This window comes from Natrix helvetica, assembly GCF_964273705.1.
Source record: "Natrix helvetica genome assembly, chromosome: Z".
NCBI classification, from domain to species: Eukaryota; Metazoa; Chordata; class Lepidosauria; order Squamata; family Natricidae; genus Natrix; species Natrix helvetica.
The window spans coordinates 52,852,857-52,875,764 of NC_138554.1; the positions used below are offsets into that span (position 1 = coordinate 52,852,857).

Sequence of the window (22,908 nt, forward strand, 5' to 3'; positions counted from 1 at the left end):
AGTTAAAAGATATTATTTTATCATAAGTCCACCAGTTCGGCCTCGTAGCCATTTTTTTTCTGCCTTGGTCAGCTCTAATGTATGTAATTCAACATGCTTGGATAGCAATCTTTATGGAAAACCAGAACTAACATTTGTCAGAAGGTTCCAAAACAGGCACTTTGGCCTCTGCCATTGGTGAAGACCATGAATCACTAGAAGGCTGCACTGTACCTTGTAACTTTTCTTGTGTTGTTAGTTGCGAAGTCATGTCCGCTCCATTGCGACCCCATGGGCAACTTTTCTCCATGCCTTTCTGTCCACCATCTCCCAGAGACCATTTAAGCTCACACTGACTGCTTCAGTCACTTCATCCAGCTCATTCTCTCATCCTCCTCTTCTTTTGCCCTCAATCGTTCCCAGGATTAGGCTCTTCTCCAGGGAGTCCTTCCTTCTCATTAGGTGGCCAAAGTATTTGAGTTTCATCTTCAGGATTTGGCCTTCTAAAGAGCAGTCAGGGTTGATCTCCTCTAGGACTGACTGGTTTGATCACCTTACAGTCCAGGGAACTCTCAGGAGTCTTCTTCAGCACCATAGTTCAAAGGCCTCAATTCTTTGATGCTCAGCCTTCCTTATGGTCCAACTATTACAACCATACATTGCAACTGGGAAAACCATAGCCTTGACTATACACACTTTTTTTGGCAGGGTGATGTCTCTGCTTTTTAGAATGCTGTCTAACTTTGCTATAGCTTTCCTCCCCAGGAACAAGTGTCTTTTAATTTCTTCACTGTAGTCCCCATGTGCAGTGATCTTGCCCCTCTTTGGAATTGGAATGTAAGCTGACCTTTTTCAATCCTGCGGCCACTGTTGAGTTTTCCAAATTTGCTGGCCTATTGAATGTAGCACTTTTACTGCATTGTCTTTTAAGATTTTGAATAGCTCAGCTATTAATACTGCACCTCCACTAGCTTTGTTGTTGCTCAGACTTCCTAAGGCTCATTTGACTTTGCATTCCAGGATGTCTGGCTCGAGGTCAGTGACCACCCATTGTGGTTATCAGGAACATTAAGCTCCTTCTTGTATATTCTTCTATGTAATTTTGCCACCTCTTCTTAATCTCTTCTGCCTCTGTTAGATCCCTGACATTTTGGTCCTTTATCATGCCCATCTTTGCATGAAACATTCCCTTCATATCTCCAATTTTCTTGAAGAGATCTTTGGTCCTCCCTATTCTATTGTTTTCTTCTATTTCTTTGCACTGTTCATTTATGAAGGCATTCTTATCTCTTCTAGCTATTTTCTGGAATTCTGCATTCAATTGGTGTATCTTTCTCTTTCTCCCATGCCTTTCGCTTTCCTTCTTTCCTCAGCTATTTCTAAGGCTTTCTCAGACAGCAATTTTGCTTTCTTGCATTTCTTTTTCTTTGGGATGGTTTTAGTTGCTACCTCTTGTACAATGTTGTGAACCTCCATCCATAGTTCTTCAGGCACTCTATCTAATTCCTTAAATCTATTTGCCACCTCTACTGTATATTCATTAGGGATATGATTTAATTCATACCTGAATGGCCTTGTGCTTTCCCCTACTTTCTTCAATTTAAGCCTAAATTTTGCCACAAGAAGCTGAGCCACAGTTAGCTCCTGGCCTTGTTTTTACTGACTGTAAAGAGTTTCTCCATCTTTGGCTGCAGAATACATAGTTAATTTGATTTCTGTGTTGACCATATGGTGATGTCCATGTGTAGAGATGTCTCTGGGGTTTTGGAAAAGAGTGTTTGCTATGACCATCATATTCTCTTGAGAAAATTCTACCAGCCTGTGCCCTGCCTCATTTTGTACTTTAAAACCAAACTTGCCTGTTATTCTGGTTATCTTTTGGCTTCCTACTTTAGCATTTCAATCCCCATGATGATAAGGACATCATTTTTTGGTGTTAATTCTAGAAGGTATTGTAGGTCTTCATAGAACTGGTCAACTTCATCCTCTTCAGCTAAGACTGCCTCTTTCCCAGAAAATATGAATTAGAATCTATGGGTGGATCTACCTTCAAGTAAAGGAATACTATCCCACACATATAACTCTACATATGCTCACAGTTTCTTGGAACTGGCCTTTTTAACAGGCTCTGGAGCTGGAGCTGGAACTGGACCTTTAGCCATAGCCAGAGTTGGAACTAGAGAGTCAGGTGCCTCTGGTGATTGTGGCATTAGCTCCCTAGGAAGATAGAGAAGAAACAGAGATTAATCCAAGTTTAAATTTGTCAGCTGTACCAGAGGAGACATTACGTGTTTTTTCCATCGGGGCAACCTAGTGTACCCAATATGGGAAGGAGCCATACTGCTTCCCTTTTGCCTTTCAGTCCCAGTTTATGAGCCTTTGCAGGAGTTGCTTTCACGACAAACAAGCAGGCCAGGTTCGAATCCCAGAAAAGAAGCAGCATGCTTTGGGTAGACCAGGTAGATCCTGATAGAAAAAACAATTCTTCCTTCTCAGAGGTTTAGAAGCAGAATAACATGGTTGGAAGGGACCTTGGAGGTCTTCCAGTCCAACCTCCTGCACAAGCAGGAAGTTCTCTAGCAGACATGTCAAACTGAAGGCCCACAGGCCAGATCCAGTCCGTGATGTGGTTAGATCTGGCCTGTGGGGCTACTCTGGAAACAGTAAAGGATTGGCTCACTGTGCCTCTGCCCGGCACAGGCTGACCAGGCACTGATTTACATCCAGGCTGGAATGCAGTCAACTTTAGATCTGACAGTGGGGCCGCCCTGGAGCCAGCAAGAGGCTGCCACCACCCACCCGTGATGCATGTACAGGAGGTGATGAGCGCACGGATCCTGGCATTCCTGGGGACCATCTTTCCCCACTGACTGACTGCACTCTGAGTACTTCCCTTTCACCCAGGATACCAGCACTCACATGCTTGTTGCCTTCTATGCACATGTCCAAGGGACAGGCAGTGGGTTGGCCTCTCGCTGTCTCCAGGGCAGTCCCATGGATCAGATCTAATAGGGCTGACCATGTTCTGGCCCAAATGGCTGCCACCAGGTTGTAGAATAATCAGCGCTGCACCTGCACCAGAGCCTCCATGCGCCCCTTGCTGGCCTGTCCACAAGGCTTTCCTTTCACTGGGACTGCCTCCTCTGTATTGGAAAACGTGGCCGGTGGTGGCATGGCCGCTGCCAATGCAGCCAGTCTCTTCCACATCCCTCATCTCTTTCTGAGCATGAAGGAAGGAAATAGATAGGAATGGGAAGGAGGGGAGAGATGGAGGGAAGGAAGGAAGGAAGGAAATCATAGGTGGGCAGCAGCAGAACAGACTCAGTCCATCACTCTGCCAGGCACCATGTTCCAAGGGCCCAAGTTCGACATGGTGAGACTCAGCTCCAGGCGAGGCAGTTGTAGGGATGGTTTTTTTTCACCAGTGCCTCCATGGTCCGCTTGCTGGCTTGGCCCCATCTTCCACTGGAACTGCTGCTGCCCCCGCATGAAAATGGAATGGGACCTTTAAGCCAATCTAGTGCAGTGGTGGGATTCAAAAATTTCTACTACCAATTCTGTGGGTGTGGCTTGATGGGCGTGGCATGACTTGGTGGGCATGGCTTGGTGGGCATGGCAGGGGAAGGATACTATAAAATCTCCATTCCCTCCCCACTCCAGGGGAAGGTAACTGCAAAATCCCCATTTCCTCCTGATGGGACTCGGGAAGCGGAGAATAGATGGGGGGAGGGCCAGTCAGAAGAGATATTTACCGGTTCTCTGAACTACTCAAAATTTCCACTTCCTGTTCTTCAAAACTGGTCAGAACCTGCTGAATATCACCTCTGATCAGGTGGCAGACAGGAGCCATGGTGCTTCTGCCTGCCAGTGTGTGATGGGCGATAGGCAATCGCAGGAGCTTTGGGGCTGTGGGGGGGGGACACGTGGCAGGTGAACGGTGGTGGCATGCAGCTTTTGGCATTGGGGGGGGGCACGGAAGCAGAACTGCCCTTTTGGCATCAAGTGTAGAGTCAGTCCAGGAATAGAGGCAATAGGGGGAGGGTAGACAAAAACAACAGTTTTTTTTTAAAAAAAACCTGGCAGAGGTTCCACTGGAGACAATGGATCCCCCAGCCCTGCCTGGGTCACAACTGGTGCCCCCCCCATGCGAGTGATGTTGAACTGGCCATACCCTGAGGCCAACCACAACTCTGATGCAGCCCTCAATGAAATCAAGTTTGACACCCCTGCACTAAGCCATGAGTAATAAGAACCTTAGCGCAACACAATTGCAATTGCTCCAAACGGGAGAATAGCTATTCTGTTTTTAAGCCTCAGAATAAGGATAACAATAAAAAAGGTGCATGGAAAAATTTATTTAATAATATAAATAGCAATAAGCAGAGCTGTAGATAAGTAGGATTAATCTTCTTTCTCTTCCTCTTCTGAATTTCTGTAGATATAAAAGGAATGAAAGATGATATTATGGTGTGGTTATAAAACTTATTTTTCTAATAAGTCTGTTCAACTTTTGTCGAGCTATTATTATAATAATTGATCCAGTACTATTATTCTCAGGTGCTTCTAAAGAAATATCCATATATTGAGGTGCCATTATTTTTTTGAGAAGAGCAAGAATTTCAGTATTTCAGAGCTGCATTTCAACAACCCTCTCATAGCCAGTTGCTCTGAGAGAAAAGGCTTCTGTAATCACCCATATAATTTCCTCACAATGGCTTCTTTGGGTCTGGCAGCATCACTTTCTACCTATGGTGAGGATAGGAAAGGAAAAAGTGAAGCCCTATGGCGAGCAGTAGGTTTCCTCGTATTGCACTTCCAAGAAGACTGAGGAAAGAACTACTGTGTTCTGGCTTCTCTTTTTTGATATGTTTGAAGGAAATTAATCAGTAAATGTTATAACCCACATGGAATTGCCTATATGTGAGTTGGGCTACTATATACATTTGTTTAATAAATAAATGAAATGCATGACTCTTTCTATCTCCCTGTAAACAAGCATCTGTGCTAAGTAAAATATTTCAATAGGAGGGATACAGTGGGTGCAACTAAAAAAAACAGGGTACTGCTTATTCCTAGTAAAGCGGTGTTTGGGAGAATTCTTATTGTGGCATCCAAATGGAAATATATTTAGGAGTAAGACATACTATATTCTCTGGGGTTCATCTGTGAATTGGTTATACAGATCGGGAAGCATATTCTTCAGGGGTGGTTTTCACTTAACTTCCCTACCGATTTGCAAATGTGCATTCACAGGTTTTTTATAATTATTATTTTAGATTTCATTTATTATTGTAATTATATATTGCTCTAGCAGAGGACCTTATTAATTCACCAAGCATTTCCATTTCTAAAAAGAGCCATTTGTCCATAGGTTATTGCAGGTTTTCTCACTATTTTTCAAAGAATAAATATAGGATCCAATTTAAATACAAATGCAAAAGCAAAACTGAAAAAGCCTCCAATCTGTTAGAATTAGATAGATGGAAAAATGATTGGAAATTAAATCCACATGTATGCATGGAAAGTTTCTGGTTTCATCTTTATCTTCATTTTCAAAATTTTCTGTATTAAAATATGAATGATGCTCCAATTTATTTATTTTTGCTTTATCACGTCCACCATAAATGATAGAAAGTCCCTTGTTTACTTTTACACTTCCAACACTCTTTTGACATACCTTTATACATCTTAGATGACCTATCTGGTGTTAGATACCAGCAATACATCATCTTACAAAAAGTTTCTTTTAAATTATAATTTAATATAAATGTTAAACCCTTCATCCACATATTTTTCCATTCTTCAAGCATCACATAACTAAAATTCCTTACCCACTGAATCATGCAATGTTTCACATTTCAATTTCACTAACAGTTTATAAATCTTAGCAATAATATGTTCATCATTTTCACACAGTAAGATTTCCAATTCATTTTTAACGAAGTCAAACCCATAACTCTTTTTATACAATTTAAATCTTTCTTTCTGTTGTTGACAAGTAAACCAATGGAAAACATAATCTTCTGATTCAAGTTCTTCCCTTGGCTTTAGTATTGGGTCAAAAGGGTTGAAAGATAAACCAGTCTGAATTTGCCACCATTTCTTTTCTTAAAAGAAAAGCTTCCTGGGGTGACATCCAGAGAGGCAGCTTCATAGAGAGCCTTGTTTTATATTTATTCCAAACTCTTAGTGTGGAACATCTAACAAAGTGATTATTAAAATCAACATTAACTTTAATTTTATCACACCATAGATAGCTGTGCCATCCAAAACTTAATTCATGGCCCTCAAGTTCAAGTAGCCTTTTGTTCTGGAGGTTCACCCATTCTTTTAACCAGGGCAGACAACATGCATCAAAATACAGTTTCGAGTCTGGTAGACCCAAACCCCCTCTTTCCTTAGCATCTTGCAGTAGCTTTTATCTAATTCTTTTTCCCTTGCCATATAAACTTAGAAATATCCTCCTGACATTGTTTAAATTGATTATTAGTTGCAAGTATTGGTAACGTCTCAAATTTTTAAAAAGCATCTTTGGTAAAATATTAATCTTAATTACAGAGATTCTGCTCAATAGTGATAGGTGCAGTTTGTCCCATCTTTGTAGGTTCGACTTAGTATCCCTCCAAAGAGGAACATAACTATTTTGAAACAGTTTTACATTTGTACTTGCCAACATAAACCTAAGTATTTCATCTTTTTCTCAACCCTAAAATCCAACTGTTTGGTCAATATATCACTGTCCTGAGAAGACATGTTCTTAATCAACATTGTTGTTTTTGGTTTCTTCATTTTAAAACCTGTCAAAGGCCCAAGCTCATTTTACAAATCTTTCCAAGAAAAGTGCAGGGACTTCTCCAGACAGTCTCCAGAGGTCAACACTGATTAGAAGGCACCAAACTTCAATCTTTCATCTTCAGTTACATTTATTGTCTCTTAAAACTGCAGTTTCCTGGCTCTGCTGTCTCCTTGAAAAGGTTGCTTTGCGCAACAATAGAAATAACCCCAGGTACTCAGACAAGGACTTGCCAACCTTCCTCAACAGTTGCCATCAAATCAGATTCCTAGGATTTTCTGTCTGCAATCTTCCACTTCTACCTCAACTGAAATGGTGCCTCTCCTGATATCTCTTAGTTCTACGGACCTGGTTCTTAGACATCTACTGGGCACTTGCCACTTCCCCCAAACCTTTATTATGTAAATATTGCCTTTCCTTCCTTCGTTTTAATAAGTTTTATTTATTATAATTGTAGTTGATAATCTCTCAATTATGTTTATTTTCTTCATCTACCACTTGAGAGTGTAAAAATAACAAGATGGCTTCACTTTGTGGCTTTTGCTATAAATACAATAATTTTCCCATAGCTGCAAGAATGCTTGCTTTTCATACTATAAACCCAGATAGCAAGGCAGACACAGTGCTTTAGCAGGTGATTTTCAATCAAAAGCTTTATTTTAAAAAGAAGAACAGCAATACCACAGGAACAAATAAAGTTCCACTTTGATGTCATTGGAGCTTTTGATACCATCAACCCTTCTATTATTCTGGACTGTCTATATAAATTGTATGCTGGAGGTGAAGCTTGAGCTAGTTATATTCTTGCTTGAATGGCTAGTTTCTAATAGTGGTGGTAGCAGAGTCCCATGAAGGATTTCCTTCTTTTTTCCATGTTAACTTTGATGTTTCAATCAATATCTGAATGAGAGAGATCCAGAAGTACCACAAAGGGTAGATGAATTTGAGTTTATTTTTTTTCTCAATGAATATAAAGAATGATGTGGTTATGGATAGAATAATGATTAGGAAACTTGAAACTAAGCATACAAGAAGGGAATACTGGTGTGCACATGTGTTTAAACTATTCATCCAGCCCAATGGGCTTTTCGGAGAGCTTCCTGATCCAATGTTGCCCCCAAAACCTTGAGCAGTCTCTATGACAAGAAATAAAGATTCTTCATCAGTTTTGGCTGATATGCTGGTTGCCACTTTTCCTGTCTACCCTTCACCCTGCTGTGGTCATCTTCCACAGTGCATTGTTTTCAAAGAGTCTTAAAGTTTCAATGGGCCAAATAATGCTGCAAAATTTTTGAAGATTGAGAAATTTTCCATGCTACTCCAATGACTTATTAGCTGCACAGGATGTTTCTGGGCTCAACATCTGGTGCACCTTTGATTTGGGATTAAGATTTTAGAAAGAGTTTATATTCTCACATCTCTCAGTTTGAACCATGAAAGCTTTTTCAAAAGCTGTTTTATTTTATTTTTGTGCTCCTGACAAGTGAAGTGAGGAAAATTGAATGTTTTCCTTGCAAAGGAGAACAGCTTTATACAGCTAATTTTGTTATTTTGCCATCAAGTGAATATTGTTTTATTCCTCAGTCTTTTTAATATCTGTTACATTTTCATTTTGTATTGTAAATGTTGTGGATTCTTAGTCACATCATGAGTCTTATTTCACTCCCTGCTAGTGTGTGTGTGTGGGGGGGGGGTTTATAGTTCATAGACATAATTTTAGTTACAGATGTAAAAAGAACTGATACTTATTCTGCATTTGGTAACCTGGAAACATTTTATAGAGATGCAATAATAAATGAATACATACATACGAGGATAATTCTGCCACTACACAAATGTCATGTGAATGATCTACACATTTGTAAAACATCATTCTGGCACTAAGAAACCTATATAGATTTTATCATTGGTAGTCACTAGGGCCATAAGTAATAAGAACCTTAGCCCAACCCAATTGCAGTTGCTCCATATGGGAGAATAGCTATTCTGAAATGTTTTAAAGCCTTGGGATGAGGATAACAATAAAAAGGTGCACAGAAAAATGTATTTAATAGTAAAATATATAGCAATAAACAATGTTCTATATAAATAGTATTAGTCTTCTTCCTCTTCCTCTTCTTCCTCTCCTTCTGAACTTCTGTAGATATAAAAGGAATAAAAGATGATATTACGATATGGTTGTAAAGCTACATATTTTTCTAGTCAGTTTCTTCAACTTTTGTCAAGCTATTATTATAATAATTGACCCACTACCCTTATTCTCAGGTCCTTCTAAAGAAATATCCATATATTGAGGTGCCATTATTTTTTATGAAGAGCAAGAATTTCAGTATTTCAGAGCTGCATTTCAACAACCCTCTCATAGCCAGTTGCTCTAATAGAAAAGGCCTCGGTAACCACCCATAGAATCTTCTCACAATAGCTACTTTGGGTCTGGCAGCATCACTTTCTATCTATGGTGAGGATAGGGAAAGGGAGAAGTGAAGCCCTAAGGTGATCAATAGGTTTCTGACTATTCTTCAAATATAGGATCCAGTATAGGAGTAAATATGGGATCCAATTTAAATACAAATAGAAAAGCAAAACTGAAAAAGCCTCCGATCTGTTAGAATCAGATAGATAGAAAAATGATTGGAAATTACATCCACATATATGCAAAGAAACATACAATGAATATACACTGAAAGGAGCATCTGCTCCCTTTCGTAATAGGGGTTTGGTACTCCAGAACGGGAAAAGGTAAAAAGTTGTTGCTCTTTTCTAGTTTTGCTCCTTCCTTTTCCTATTTTCTACTAGAACTTTTTCTTTCTACTGTTGAACAGTGAAATAAAATGATGAGATTATGAGATGTTTTACACATTAAATATCCCATGATGCATTCTGAATCACTTCAAAAATTCTTAAAGAGAACTACTCCTGACTTGCCCACTGAAGCTACTTACGCTTTCTTGGAAGTACCTTCAGTTTCTTCTTCTGCTTCTGAAGCCCTGGTTAAAAGAAAAAATAAAAGCAGAATGTAAGTATTGTTATTGCAGCAGGTGAATATTTTATCCTCACCTGGTCAGCTTGCCCTTATTTATCTGTTTATTTATTCCATTTAATTGGCACCCATCTTCTTCCTAAGCAACCCTGGGAGGCTTACAGCTTAAAAGATAAATATGTCTAAGATTACAAAAATGGCTATAATCAAAGATAAAGTTAATAAATGAAAGATAATAAAAAGATAGGGAAGGAGGGAGAGGGATGCTCAGTGGGGAGGGAGGGACTGCCTCTTAATTCACCAGCCACCTCCAGTGTGATGCTGTCTCTTGTTGGGGCCCCAAGCCATCTGGCAGGGTCAGGTCTTCAGGGCTAACCTTATGGAAGGTCAGAAGGGTGGGAGACGATCTCATCTCAAGGTTAAGTTGTCCTGATGGGCAGGAGCCACAGCAGAGAAGGTCCTTCTCCTGGACCCCGGCAGCCACAATTCCTTGACTGGAGGAGCCTGAAGATTGCCTCCTCTGCTGACGTGAGTGGAGTGGGCCAGCCTCAATGGGGAGAGACTGTTCCTCAAATAGCCTGGACCAATGCCATGCTGGGCTTTAAGGGCAATAACCAACTCTTTGAATTGCACCCAGAAGCAAGCCAGCAACCAGGGCAGCTCTTAGAGCAGAGAAGCAACATGGGCCACTCTAGGAGCCTCAAGAATGGCCTGTGTTGCAGTTATCGCTTGTATGTAAGCTTGCTTTTTGTATGGGTTCCTCACACACTAGAGGACCATTTTAGTCCTTGCCTTCCAAATATTACTGCTTATGACTCGCTTTTCTTCATCTCTCCAAATTCAGTCATGAGGATTTTATTTTATTTTATTAGTAAGAACGTTCTCTTTCATCATCTCACATTGTGGTCTCTTCTGTTGGGCCTAGAGGACATTCAACCCCATATTTAAGCCTTCTTTTATCTAAGTACCAGTCAGGTTGGAACAGAATTTGCAGGTAAATGCAAAAGCATTGTGCAAGGCATTTCCCTATTGTATCAGCAAAGAAATCAGTTTTGTAGCATCATTAACTCCATTTACTTACACTAAAGAGAGGAGAAGATTTCACAAAACCTTCCTTAATGAGAACCAAAATAAAGTAAGCCTCCCTAGGAGGGAGGCACTTTATGCTGTTCAAATTTGGGCAGCAAATTATTTTGGGCAATTTCTTGCACTCAGCTAGAAATACTCATTTGGGTTTGGGGAGTGGGGCAGTCTGAAAAGAATGCTGCTTTTTGCCTTGTAGTTTCAACCAGGTTAGTGAGTGCTAGAACTAAGAGGCATCCTCTGCTTCCTACTTCTGCTTCCCCCAATTTAAATTTTTAATTCAGAATGCTCTTAGAATCTGAAATGTCTTCAGCTACTAAAATGGACCCTTTATTTTTCCAGATTATTTCATACTATTACAATACAGGAGGAATTAGGGTGTTACAACTCTGCATGCAGCATATTTTATACTTAGTTTATATATGCAAAGGCTTTTAGATGTGTAAAGTTGTTGATTTTAATAATGATGAAGCTGCAATAGTAACAGTACATATTAGATGTTGTTTTAAACAAACACATTACTTAGAAATAACTTGGAGGAAAAAAGTTATAAGTGAAAGAACAGCCCTTGACAGACTGTAGTACTCACTCAGACTTTGGAGTAGCTTCACTAGCGGCTGTCTCTTTTTCTGACCTGACAAAGAACAAACAAACATAGAAGCTAAAAAGAATTCTGCTTCAGCTAAGATTGTCTCCTTCCCTTCCCAGGAAATATCTTGGAGGAAAAAGATTATAAATTAAAGAACAATCCTTGAGGGAGTCTACTACTCACTCAGTCGTTGGTGCGGTTTCACTGGGCGTCTCTTTTTCTGACCTGAGAAAGAACAGAAAAACATTTTAAGAGAATAGAAGTTTAAAAAAATTCTGCTGCATCTAAAATTGTCAATTTAAAATTTAAAATTGTAAAATTTCCAGGAAATATCTTGGAGGAAAAAGCATATAAGTTAAATAACAATCCTTGAGAGGCTCTACTACTCACTCAGTTGTTGGTGCAGTTTCACTAGTGGGTGTTTCTTTTTCAGACCTGACAAAGAAGAGAAAGGTGTTTTAACAGAAGAGAAGTTAAAAAGAACTCTGCTACAACTGAGATTGCGTCCTTCCTACGGACACATGATCCTGGGAAGGGTAATGGCTCATTTCTTTTCAAACTTCTTAAAATGAAAGGAAGTTTAGACTGGATTTTCTCAACCTCAGGAACTTTTAGATGTTACTATTAAACATGGCTGGCTAGGGAACTTTGGGACATGACATCCACTCATCTTAAAGGTTCTGTGATTGAAAAACATGTTGTAGATAAATGGTCCTCTCCATTCTATTGGAGAATTTTTCTCCCCTCCTGATGAAGCAAATATCGCTCCATCCCAATTTGCTTGGCTATACATAAGGCTAGGAATTTCAAGCAGCCTCTCTTAGTATAGCAACTATGAAACACAATCAGTGTATATAAATATGATTAAGAAATTGTATAGCAATAGGAGTAAGACTTATATACAGTGCTTTACAGAGTCAGGTTTACAGAGTCACTATCAGAGGTGTTATTCCACAGGTTCTGACCAGTTCTAGAGAACCAGCAGCAGAAATTTTGAGTAGTTCAGAGAACTGGTAAATACCACCTCTGACTGGCCCCGCCCCCATCTATTCTCTGCCTCCCGAGTCCCAGTTGATTAGGAGGGAATGGAGATTTAAAAGTATTCTTCCCCTGCCATGACCACACCACACCATGCCCACCAAGCCACTAGGAGGCATCCTCTGGTGGGCGTGCCCACCAAACCACACCCCACAGAACTGGTAGTAAAAAAAATTGAATTCCACCACTTGGCAGCATATTGCACCCAACAATCTGAATCCTCGTTTTAATGACACTGAAAGGATTGAAGGCTGAGTCAATCTTGAGCCAATCAGGATTGAACTCCTAGCAGTGAGCGGTTGGGTTACCCTTCAATATTGCATTCTAACCACTGCACCACCATGGCTCTTTCATAAACTGAATGAATGAGAATCTATAGGTGGACCTACCTTCAAGTAAAGGAATACTATCCCACACATATAACTCTACAGATACTCACAGTTTCTTTGAACTGGCCTTTTTAACAGGCTCTGGAGCTGGAGCTGGAGCTGGAGCTGGAACTGGAACTGGAGCTGGAGCTGGAGCTGGAGCTGGAGCTGGAGCTGGAGCTGGAGCTGGAGCTGGGGCTGGGGCTGGAACTGGAGCTGGAGCCGGAGCTGGAGCTGGAGCTGGAGCTGGAGGTTCAGTTGCTGTTGGTGAGGGTGGTGGCATTATCTTCCTAGGAAGATAAAGCAAAAACAAAGAGCAATCCAAGTTTAAATGGTTAATAAAGAACAAAGTTGTGATCCTTTATTTCCTTATGTGAACCCAGCCTTTCACAATTTCTCTAAAGGTAGTAACAAGTGTTTGTGTGTTTGTTTGTTTGTTTGTTTTGTTTATTTTATTGGATTTATATTGGTTTATTCTCCCAAAGGACTCAGGGCGGCATACAACATTAAAAAACACATATCACGAAAGTTAAAAAGAAATTAGATACATATCCAAAAAACCAAACCTGATTAATAGGCCAATAACATTTTAAAAATGAGATAAAATTAGCAGGCCAGGCTGGCTTGCTGGAAAAGCCAACTTTTTAGGGCGCGTCGGAAGGCCCAGAGGTCAGGGATTATGCGAAGCTCCGGGGGCAGCTCATTCCAGAGGGAAAGTGCTCCCACAGAGAAGGCTCTCCCCCTGGGGGTCACTAGCCGACACTGCCTGGCCGACGGCACCCTGAGGAGGCCAACTCTGTGGGATCGTACTGGAAGATGGGAGGCTACTGGTGGCAGTAGGTGGTCTCGCAGGTACCCTGGGCCTAAGCCATGGAGCGCTTTAAAGGTCATAATTAATTAATACCTTAAATCGCACCCGGAAAACAACCAGCAACCAGTGCAGGCCGCCTAAAAGGGGTGTAACATGGGAGTACCTAGATACCCCCATGATAACCCGCGCGGTCGCATTCTGGACCAGCTGAAGCCTCCGGGTGCTCTTCAAGGGCAGCCCCGTGTAGAGAGCGTTGCAGTAGTCCAAGCGAGAAAGGACGAGGGCATGAGTGACTGTGCACAGAGCATCCCGATCCAGGAAGAGGCGCAACTGACGTACCAGGCGAACCTGGTAAAAGCCCCCCCTGGTCACGGCCATCAGGTGTTCTTCTAAACTAAGCCGCATATCCAGGAGGACTCCCAGATTGCGGGCCTTCTCTGAGGGGGCTAAATTTCTCCCCTATCATCAAAGATGGAACAAGATGCACAAATCGGGATGACGGAAACCACAGCCACTCAGTCTTGGAGGGATTGAGTTTGAGCCTGTTCCTCCCCATCCAGATCCGCACAGCCTCCAGGCATCGGGACATCACATCGAGGGCATCGTTTCGGTAGTTTGGGGTAGAGATGAAAAGTTGGGTATCATCAGCATATTGATGATACCGTACCCAAAACCACGGATGATCTCGCCCAGCGTATATATGTTGAACAGGAGGGGTGAGAGAACTGACCCCTGGGGCACCCCACAAGTGACGCACCTGGGGGTCTATCTCTGCCCTCCAGTCAACACAAACTGCAACTGATCTGACAGGTAGGAGGAGAACCACCGTAAAACAGTGCCCCCCACTCCCAACCCCCCGAGTCGTCGCAGTAGGATACCATGGTCGATGGTATCGAAAGCCGCCAAGAGGTCTAATAGGACCAGGACAGAGGAGCAGCCCCTGTCCCGGGCCCGCCAGAGATCGACCAACGCGACCAATGCCGTCTCCGTGCTGTACCTGGGCCTGAAACCCAACTGAAACAGATCCAGATAGACAGCTTCATCCAGGTACTGGGGAAGCTGACGTGCTACCACACTCTCGACAACCTTTGCTACAAAGCAAAGGTTGGAGACTGGACGATAGTTGGCTAAAGAAGCTGGGTCCAGGGAAGGCTTCTTAAGGAGGGGTCTCACCACTGCCTCCTTCAAGCGGTGGGAAAGAACCCCTCTCTCAATGAAGCATTGGTAATCGCCTGGAGCCAGCCTCAAGTCACCTCCCGGGAAGCCGAAACTAACCAAGAGGGACACGGGTCCAGCATACAAGTGGCAGCACTGAGTCTCCCCATAATCCTGTCCATGCCTTCGGGGGTCACAGGGTCAAACTCATCCCAGATTGTCTCCTCAAGATTCATCCCTGTTGGCTTGCCCGAATATACCCAGTCAGAGTCCAAGCCTGTCCGGATCTGAGTGATTTTATCCTGCAGATACTGAACAAATTCTTCAGCCCTACCCTGCAAGGGGTCTTCCCCAGTTCCTTGGTTAAGTAAGGAGCAGGTCACCCTAAACAGGGCAGCTGGGCAGTTATCTGCGGATGCGATAAGAGCGGAAAAAAGTTGCCGTTTTGCTGCTTCTATCGCCACTAAGTAGGATTTAATATGAATTCTTACTAGTGTTCGATCAGATTCGGACTGGCTGGCCCTCCAGCCACTCTCTGGCATTTCATCTCCCAGAGCTCCTTGTTAAACCAGGGAGCCACCTGGGATCGACACTGGGTCAGAGGCCGCAAAGGCACAACGTGATCCAAGGCCCCAGTGACCGCCCTATCCCAGGCTTCCACTAGGGCTTCGATCGAGTTGTGAGCAAGGGACTCAGGAAAAGTCCCAAGCTCCATCAGGAACCTTTCAGGGTCCATCAGGCGCCTGGGGCAGAACCATCTAGTCGGTTCTGCCTCCCTGCGGCGAGGGGTAGAAGTATGGAAGTCAAGCCTGATGAGGAAATGATCAGACCATGACAAGGGCTGAATAGAAATATCCCCTAAATCTAGATCATTCATTCACTGCCCAGAGACAAAAATCAGGTCGAGCGTGTGTCCTCCATTATGGGTGGGATCTTGAATTAACTGAGTTAGGTCCATAGCTGTCATGGAAGCCATGAACTCCCGAGCTGACTCGGATGTCTCGCCAATGGAAGGCAGATTGAAATCCCCCAGGACCATAAGCCTGGGGAAATCAACCACCAATCCAGCTAACACATCCAGCAACTTATACCATAAGTATTCTTCCAAAGTTTTGAACTCTGCTCAGTTACTCAATTGTGTTGGAAACAGCACTCTAAAGTTTTCTAATAATTTCATTTCAACAAAAATGCAGAAGAATTGCTGTGGTGCTCTAAATTTTAAACAGGAAAACAACATTAGTAATAGTTTTATAGTATATGTAGTAACTTACGTTAGTTCCACAAGACGAGGCTCAAGTTTTTCTGGAGGTCTGATAAAGAGCAGAAATTATAGAGTTTGTTGTTCAACAATAAGATCTTATACATGACGGTTGTAAACAAACCTATTTTCAAAACAATATTACACACAACGGTTCTGCAGTGATGTATGCCCATGTTTAGAGAAAGCAGCCATTGCCAGAAAAGCTAACTGGTGTCCCCAGCAAAGAAGCAGTATATGAAGAGAACATCCAAATTTTGGAGTAACAAGGGCAACATCTGCAATTGCATACATTTTTCATTTTTGCAGATATATTGTTGCTTTTTTCAATGGAAGAAAAAATAAGCATTTCTGTGGAGTGCCACACTTTACCTCTATAAGAAATATTTGTATGGCTGCCCATCTTAAACAAAATTCTGAGTAGTAATAATAATAAAATTAATAAACCATTAAATGAAAACAAAAACCAGGCTCTGTAGTCTTTCCTTTGAGATGTTTCATTACCAGATTCACATATTCTTTTTCCCTCCCTGCACCTGAGTTTGCCAAATCCTTTGAGGGGAGAGTGTTCCATAAGGTAGGGACAGCCACAGAAAAAGGCACACCTCTGAGCTCCCACCAGATGGGAAGACTTCAGGAAAGGAGCTGGAGCGTACCTACCCTATCCGATCTGGTAGGAAGGGCAGATTCTGTCAGGCAGAAGCAATCCTGCAAATATCCTGATCTCTGGTATGTAGGCATTTAACTAGGATCTTAAATTACACCCAGAATTAAACTGGGAGCCAATACAGCTTATACAACAGATTGTATGCGTGAAAGATTGGCAAACCGAGGATTGTATGTGCCACTGGTTTTGTGGCCAGTTGTAGCTTCTGAGCAGGGACGTGCGGTCAGGGGAGGCAGGGGAGGCAGAGCCTCACCTCTCATCATGAAATAATATATAATATATAATAATAAATTATAATATATATTTCCTCCCATCCCTTTTACACGGTTCCCACTAAGCTCCGGTAAGGAGAAGAGCTTTGGGGGAGTGAAGAGGAAGAGGAGGGAGGAGGAGGGAGGAGGAGGAGCGCGTGGGGGGAGGTGTCAGCTGGGCAACCAGCGGAGGCAGGAGGGTTCTCGGAAGCGCCAATAACCTTCCTGCCTCCGCTGTACTTTGCGCGCTCCTCGCGGCTGCAATAGATGTCCAGAAGTGGCAGGGGCTGTTGGGCTGGAAGCCCAAACCCCATTAGCCACAAAAGCCGCTTCTGGACGTATATTGCGGTCGCGAGGAGCGCGCGAAGTCCAGCAGAGGCAGGAAGGTTCTCGTCGTTCTCCAGTCGCTTTTGTTACTTCGTCATCAAGATGAAGTCCAGGAGCGCTGACAACATTTCTGCCTCCGCTGGACTTCGTCTTGATGATGTCGCTGCATCTCCCGGGACGGACAGAGGTAGGCAGAGTGGTGCCGAGGAAGTCCGGCGGGCGAGCGAACGAGGATCAGGCTGCCTGATCCTCCATCGCTCGCTCGCTCGCTCTTTCATCTGCCTGGACTGCCTCGACGCCGCTCTGGAGGTCCGGCCACGCCCAGCCACTGCAGCGACATCATCAAGACAAAGTGGCTTGGAGGCAAAGTGCTTTTCAGTGCTTTTCTGTGCGTCTGACATTTAGATAGATAGCTGGATGTCCTAAATGCCAGATGCTCAGAAAAGCACTGAAAAGCAGCTGCTGTTGGGGACTGCGGAGCGCAAGCCGGCAAAGCTACCTCAGCCTCCAGCACAAGTGATCCCATTCCCCGCCTTCCTGTTGACGTCACCAGCCTCACCAGCCATAAACCTCACTGCACGTCACTGCTTCTGAGTTGCCTTCAAAGGCAGTTGAAGTGATCTTCAAGGACAGTCCCATGTAAAACACATTGCAGTGTTCTCAGTTGGACAAATTTGTTCCAAAAATTTTGTAATGAAAAATATAAAGATGTTCTCTAAGTTACAGAATGGGATGATTCCCACTCTAGTTTTACTTTGGTCATGTTGCACAGGGGAGTTCACTGGAGAATGCAATTACATTTGGAAGAGTCAGTGGTAAAAGGAAACCAGGCTGTCAAAGAACATGGTGGCTGGACACCATCAAAACCTGATATCAACCAGAGCAGACAAAAGCTCAAGGAAGTAGTGTAAAATAGGAAGATGTGGCGAGACCTGGCCCTAGAATTGCCAAGAGGTGGACATAATTAAATGCATCCTCCTCCTCCTTCCCCTCCTCCTGCTTTGTAAATTTCTTTCTTGTAATATGTGCCAAAGGGGAAAAAGGAAAAGAAAAAATACCTTGCGGTTTCACGACTGAATATCACTTCCTCTTCAGAGGATTCTTCATCATGAGGTTTATCAGTGCTGTATTTTTTCCATACTTTATCATGATACATTTCCTCAAGCCAAGGAGGCTTGTCCAAGGAAGATACCGAAGTCTAAGCATGAGGAAAGGATGTGAAATAATGAAAATAAAACTTCAGCCTGAGATTTTAATGTTCGTGTTGCATTATCATTTTATTTATATCCCAGATTCAAATTCCAGATCCTGGAATGGAGGTTCTTTCTGAAGGAATATGTGGCTAGCAAATTAGAGCAAACATAACTGTGAACTCTTAATTAGGTCATGAGTTTGAGCTCCTTCTTTATCTATGATAGAGAATTCTGGAATGTATTTTGTATTTCTGCCAATTTAGTGTTAGTAGCCAATAACATTAGTAGTTAGCTGCAGTTAAAAAAATATTAGCATTCCTAAGTTTTGCAAATGTTGTTATGCTTAATATATATTATTTAATGTTAGTTTAATTATGATATATGAAATAAATGTATGCCTTAACGTTGTATGGAAATAAGACTATTATCAATTCATCTGGTAGATACCACTCTGGTTTAAGTGAATTGTCACTATTATTCTTATGGAATCTTTTCAAAGGACCAATCTTGCTTCATGCATGCTATCTCCCACATTAATGGGTTTGACAGAGCTGGAAAAGATGCTTGCAAAAAGCCATGCTTGTTCATCTTTGGTATATTTAATAAGTCACAAATGGTTGTAGCAAAATTTTTCTCCTGAAAAGATGCATTAGGAATAATGATAAATACCCAAAATACATAAAATTGTAAGATATGGTTTCCACATTTGACTCAATACACTTCACACATTCAGATTTTCCCTTTAATTTTTGTGAATCCAGCCATTGGGATTTACTCCATAAATAATTTTCTGTTCATCCACAGTTTGGCACAATGTGGGAACTATGTCATAAAAAGTCTTCAAAATGTTCGCAATATTGTTTTTCCCCTAAATGCTATAGCATATGTTTAGTCATTTCAAATTGTCAGTCATCTATAAATCGTAGGTGTTGGAAAGATTCCAGAACATTGGCTGTTACAATGGCCTTCTTCTCATTCTACAGAGAGAAGCTAAAGTGGTTCTGAATTACTTCTACTTGAACGGAAAATAAGTTTACCTTCTGTTCCTGAAGGCAAGTGATTGCCTTTCAGGATCCAGAAGAAATGGTGAAAGGCGGGGGAAACTGGCAAATTAGGAGGAACGGCTAGGAAGCTGCCATCTTTATCCACAGAATTCTCAATATGGAGTGATTATCCTGCCTGTCTTACATGACTTTAAAACCCAATGAGTGACTTTAAAACAGGAACAGCTACATTTAGAGAGATAACTTCAATTACCAAGTAAAAGCCAACCTATGTTAAACTACACCCAATCCTGAAGCATATTTACTCAGTAGTAAGTCTTATTGAGTTTAATATACTCCCAAAATGACAGGATTATATATTTTTTCTTTATTTAAACAAATTTAAGTAATCATCCAAATCACACATAAGTGATTCCAGGCAGCTTGCAAAAATTTTTAAAAATCCACCATTCAGTGACACTTTAATTTGTATTATTAATGATGATGATGATGGTGAAGAAGAAGAAGATGATGATTAAATTCAGGCTTGCCTGAGCCACATCTGTAATACTTATGGGAATGTTGATCCATGTTTTTCAGATCCAAATAGCCTGTGATTGTTTCTGCATTTACATACCTGTTTTTCAGGTGTATCTTTCTTCTTTCTACCCAGAAATGTCCTTAAAGAAACAATTAAAAAGAAAACAATAGTGAGATCTTAGACTGGATAAACCACTTTGACAATGTTCAAATCAAATATGGCATCCATTTCTGTACTGGAGAAGTATACAAACTCTCATCATGTAATGAAAGATGTCTATATTTGTTTCTCAAAATGGACTTAAAAGGCTTTTCAGTCACAAGATTCTTCTGTGCATGTACAAACTATAACCAGGCAGCAGAAGCCTTAATTGCTTCTTATGCTGAAACCCACATCTGCAATGTCTCCAAAGTTTTAAGAGTACACGCTGTAGGTAACCACATAGCCGTTTGGGGTTTTACTTATTTTTGGCTTCATTGGCATGCATGCTGTCCTGGTAATCTGAACTTTAATGTTTGTTTAGCACTGAAAATAATTGAAAGTTGCCAAGAGGAGAAGGGAAAAAAAGGATATCAGACCAATTAAGGAATGTAGCAGGAAGCCAATGCTAAATATACAAATTCAGCCAGCAAAAAATCAGATTATTTGGCGATGTTTTCAGTGTTTTCAACTTTTAGATGCAGCATTTTGTGAATTAAAATTTGCATTTTAAGAGTTTTATAAGTGCATTGCCACTTAATCTAGAGACTGTTCTTCATAAACAGGATTTGTACAGTAGAGAGTTGCAAATAACTAAGTATCTCCAGGCAAGAGTTACCGTTTTACAGGAGGGGTTCCTTCTCTTCTTTTGGCAGTTTGATGAGAACAGATCTGTTGAATCCAAAAAGAGAGGTGTAGTTGTGAGAGATGAATGTAAATATTTTTCATACTGAGGGAAAAGAATCAATGACTATCACAGAGAACGTTTTTTCTCTGCTTCTCAATAAGAAACTTCTCTTTTTCTCCATCTTCTGCTTATAAAAAGGTGTGGGATCTCCAACAGTGCCTTGGTAAACCCCATAAAAAGTTCTTATGGAGCAAATTAAGCCTACCAGCCAGACGTTCCCTCTCAGAATTGAAGATGGAATGAATCCAAGCTTAATATACCCATTTAGTCATGATTTGTCCCCCTCACCAATAATTTTACAAAAATCAATCCCACTTTTCTTTGAGGTTGAATATTAAATCCTGACTGCAGTAAAGTGGTTTCTGAGTTACGGTGTTCAAGGAAATGCTGGCTCTTCACTAAAGCAGTATATTGAGAGTTTGAAGAAGTTTATCTTTTCATTATTAGACTTTGAAATATAGTGTGTAAATAAATTAATATAAGGATCTATAGAAAAATAGCTTACCTCAATCAAACAAATTATTAAAATAACAACCACCGTCACTGTTGTCACTGAAACAGCCAACCACCATTTGAGGCCATTCCCATATTGTGGAATTCCCTGCTTTGGTATCTGCAAGGTTAAACAAAGAGAAGTAAAGTGGAAGATGGGCCTTTGCATATTTTAACATAAAAGCTCTTTTCCTCAGAAGAAAAGTATATTCGGGAACACCTACACTTTAAAAGCAACAACAGTTTTACCAATCCAGTTTTATGAAAGTAATCATATCTGAAATTTCTGATTTAATTCTAATAAACCTCATTCGGCTTTCCCTTGTTTTCACGTTTCTGTTACTTTCGCTTTGTGCTATACGCAGTTCTCCCCAGATGCTGATCACAATTTGTAAGACACTTACATGTCGCTTATCCTTGTATGTAGAGATGGGAATCAGGCAGAGAAGATGCCTTGGCACATGCACATTACAATACACAATCTAACAAGGCTTTTACTCAAAAAGAGTAATTGTTTTTACAGAAATGAATTCACAATTTGCCTCAATTGGGCCTTCTGGGGAAAATAAGGGAGACATCTAGGTATCTAAATCTTGCAATACTCCTAATCTTGCACCTGTTAGGATTATTTATATGGGTTGCTTTTACCTCATCAGAAGGTTCCTCCATTGTTCTGGAGCTTGCTGTTTTCATATTGGTTTCATTTTTAGTCAGCAACAAGTAGGGTTTCAACCGAGCAGATGGTTCCTGGATGGGTTTTCTCTTATTGAAGAGTCTCATTGCAAGCCCTATTCTAGAGATAAGAAAACCACAAGATGTCTGAGTAGTCAGTTCTCTACAGTTCACTTTTATGATACGGATCAACTGGGCAATTAGGTTCCTCAGAGGCTCATTAACAATCAGGTGTGCCAACTGTTTTTTCACCTCAATTTCAAAGACATTAGCCTGAAGAAGATAGTTTTCGGAGCTTGACAAAATGTCAGATGAAGGGGGAGCAGATGTGGCTTGTTCCTGATACTCCCAATCTGCTTCATTGGACAATGTTTTATCAGGCAATGGTTCAGTCAACGTTTCAGACTCCTCGGTATTAATTCTGGAGTTTTTTCCTCCAATTATTAAATGCCTGAGAAGATTTTCCTCTCTTGATTTCTGAGACGCAAGTTCCTGCTCCAAAAGTTTCTCTGCAATCTGTTCATTCTGAGGATTTTTCTCTTTTGCCTGTTGGCTGATTACAAGGTGTTTTCCATGATGGGGCCTTACTGATCTGTTGCTATGTTTCAGTATGAAGATGACTTTACCAGGCTCTTCCTCACTATCACCATCCACTACAATAGGCAAAGGGGGCAGCTCAGTTGGAAGGTGTAAAATTGAGCGTTTGTGTAAAGTGTGAGTGGATGCTTGAGGAAGCCTCTTAAGGGAAGAAGGCTGCTGAGGATCTAATAGCACTGCAGGCTTCTCTGTTTTTTCAGCCATGGAATGTGAAGCACGTTTTCCTCGCTCTGCTGAAAGTTTAA

General features: G+C 41.4%; 1 protein-coding gene across 2 annotated transcripts in view; it reads right to left on the bottom strand.

Moving 5' to 3' along the window:
* Positions 1 to 19,687, bottom strand: part of LOC309382044 (uncharacterized protein) — a 196,657-nt gene extending 176,970 nt beyond the window's left edge. The window contains exons 1-9 of one of the 2 annotated variants that reach the window (XM_081933498.1): positions 19,530 to 19,687; positions 18,358 to 18,497; positions 16,068 to 16,106; positions 12,902 to 13,120; positions 11,815 to 11,859; positions 11,608 to 11,649; positions 11,425 to 11,469; positions 9,715 to 9,759; positions 8,805 to 8,909 (exon numbers count right to left, since the gene is read on the bottom strand). In XM_081933498.1, the coding sequence (XP_081789624.1) occupies positions 8,867 to 8,909; positions 9,715 to 9,759; positions 11,425 to 11,469; positions 11,608 to 11,649; positions 11,815 to 11,859; positions 12,902 to 13,120; positions 16,068 to 16,106; positions 18,358 to 18,455 (576 nt within the window). In that variant the 5' untranslated portion in view covers positions 18,456 to 18,497; positions 19,530 to 19,687 and the 3' untranslated portion in view covers positions 8,805 to 8,866. Of the gene's footprint in view, positions 1 to 8,804; positions 8,910 to 9,714; positions 9,760 to 11,424; positions 11,470 to 11,607; positions 11,650 to 11,814; positions 11,860 to 12,901; positions 13,121 to 16,067; positions 16,107 to 18,357; positions 18,498 to 19,529 lie in introns of those variants that run through there. The other variant, XM_081933497.1, reaches the window with a different exon arrangement.
* Between the last annotated feature and the right edge of the window lie 3,221 nt (positions 19,688 to 22,908).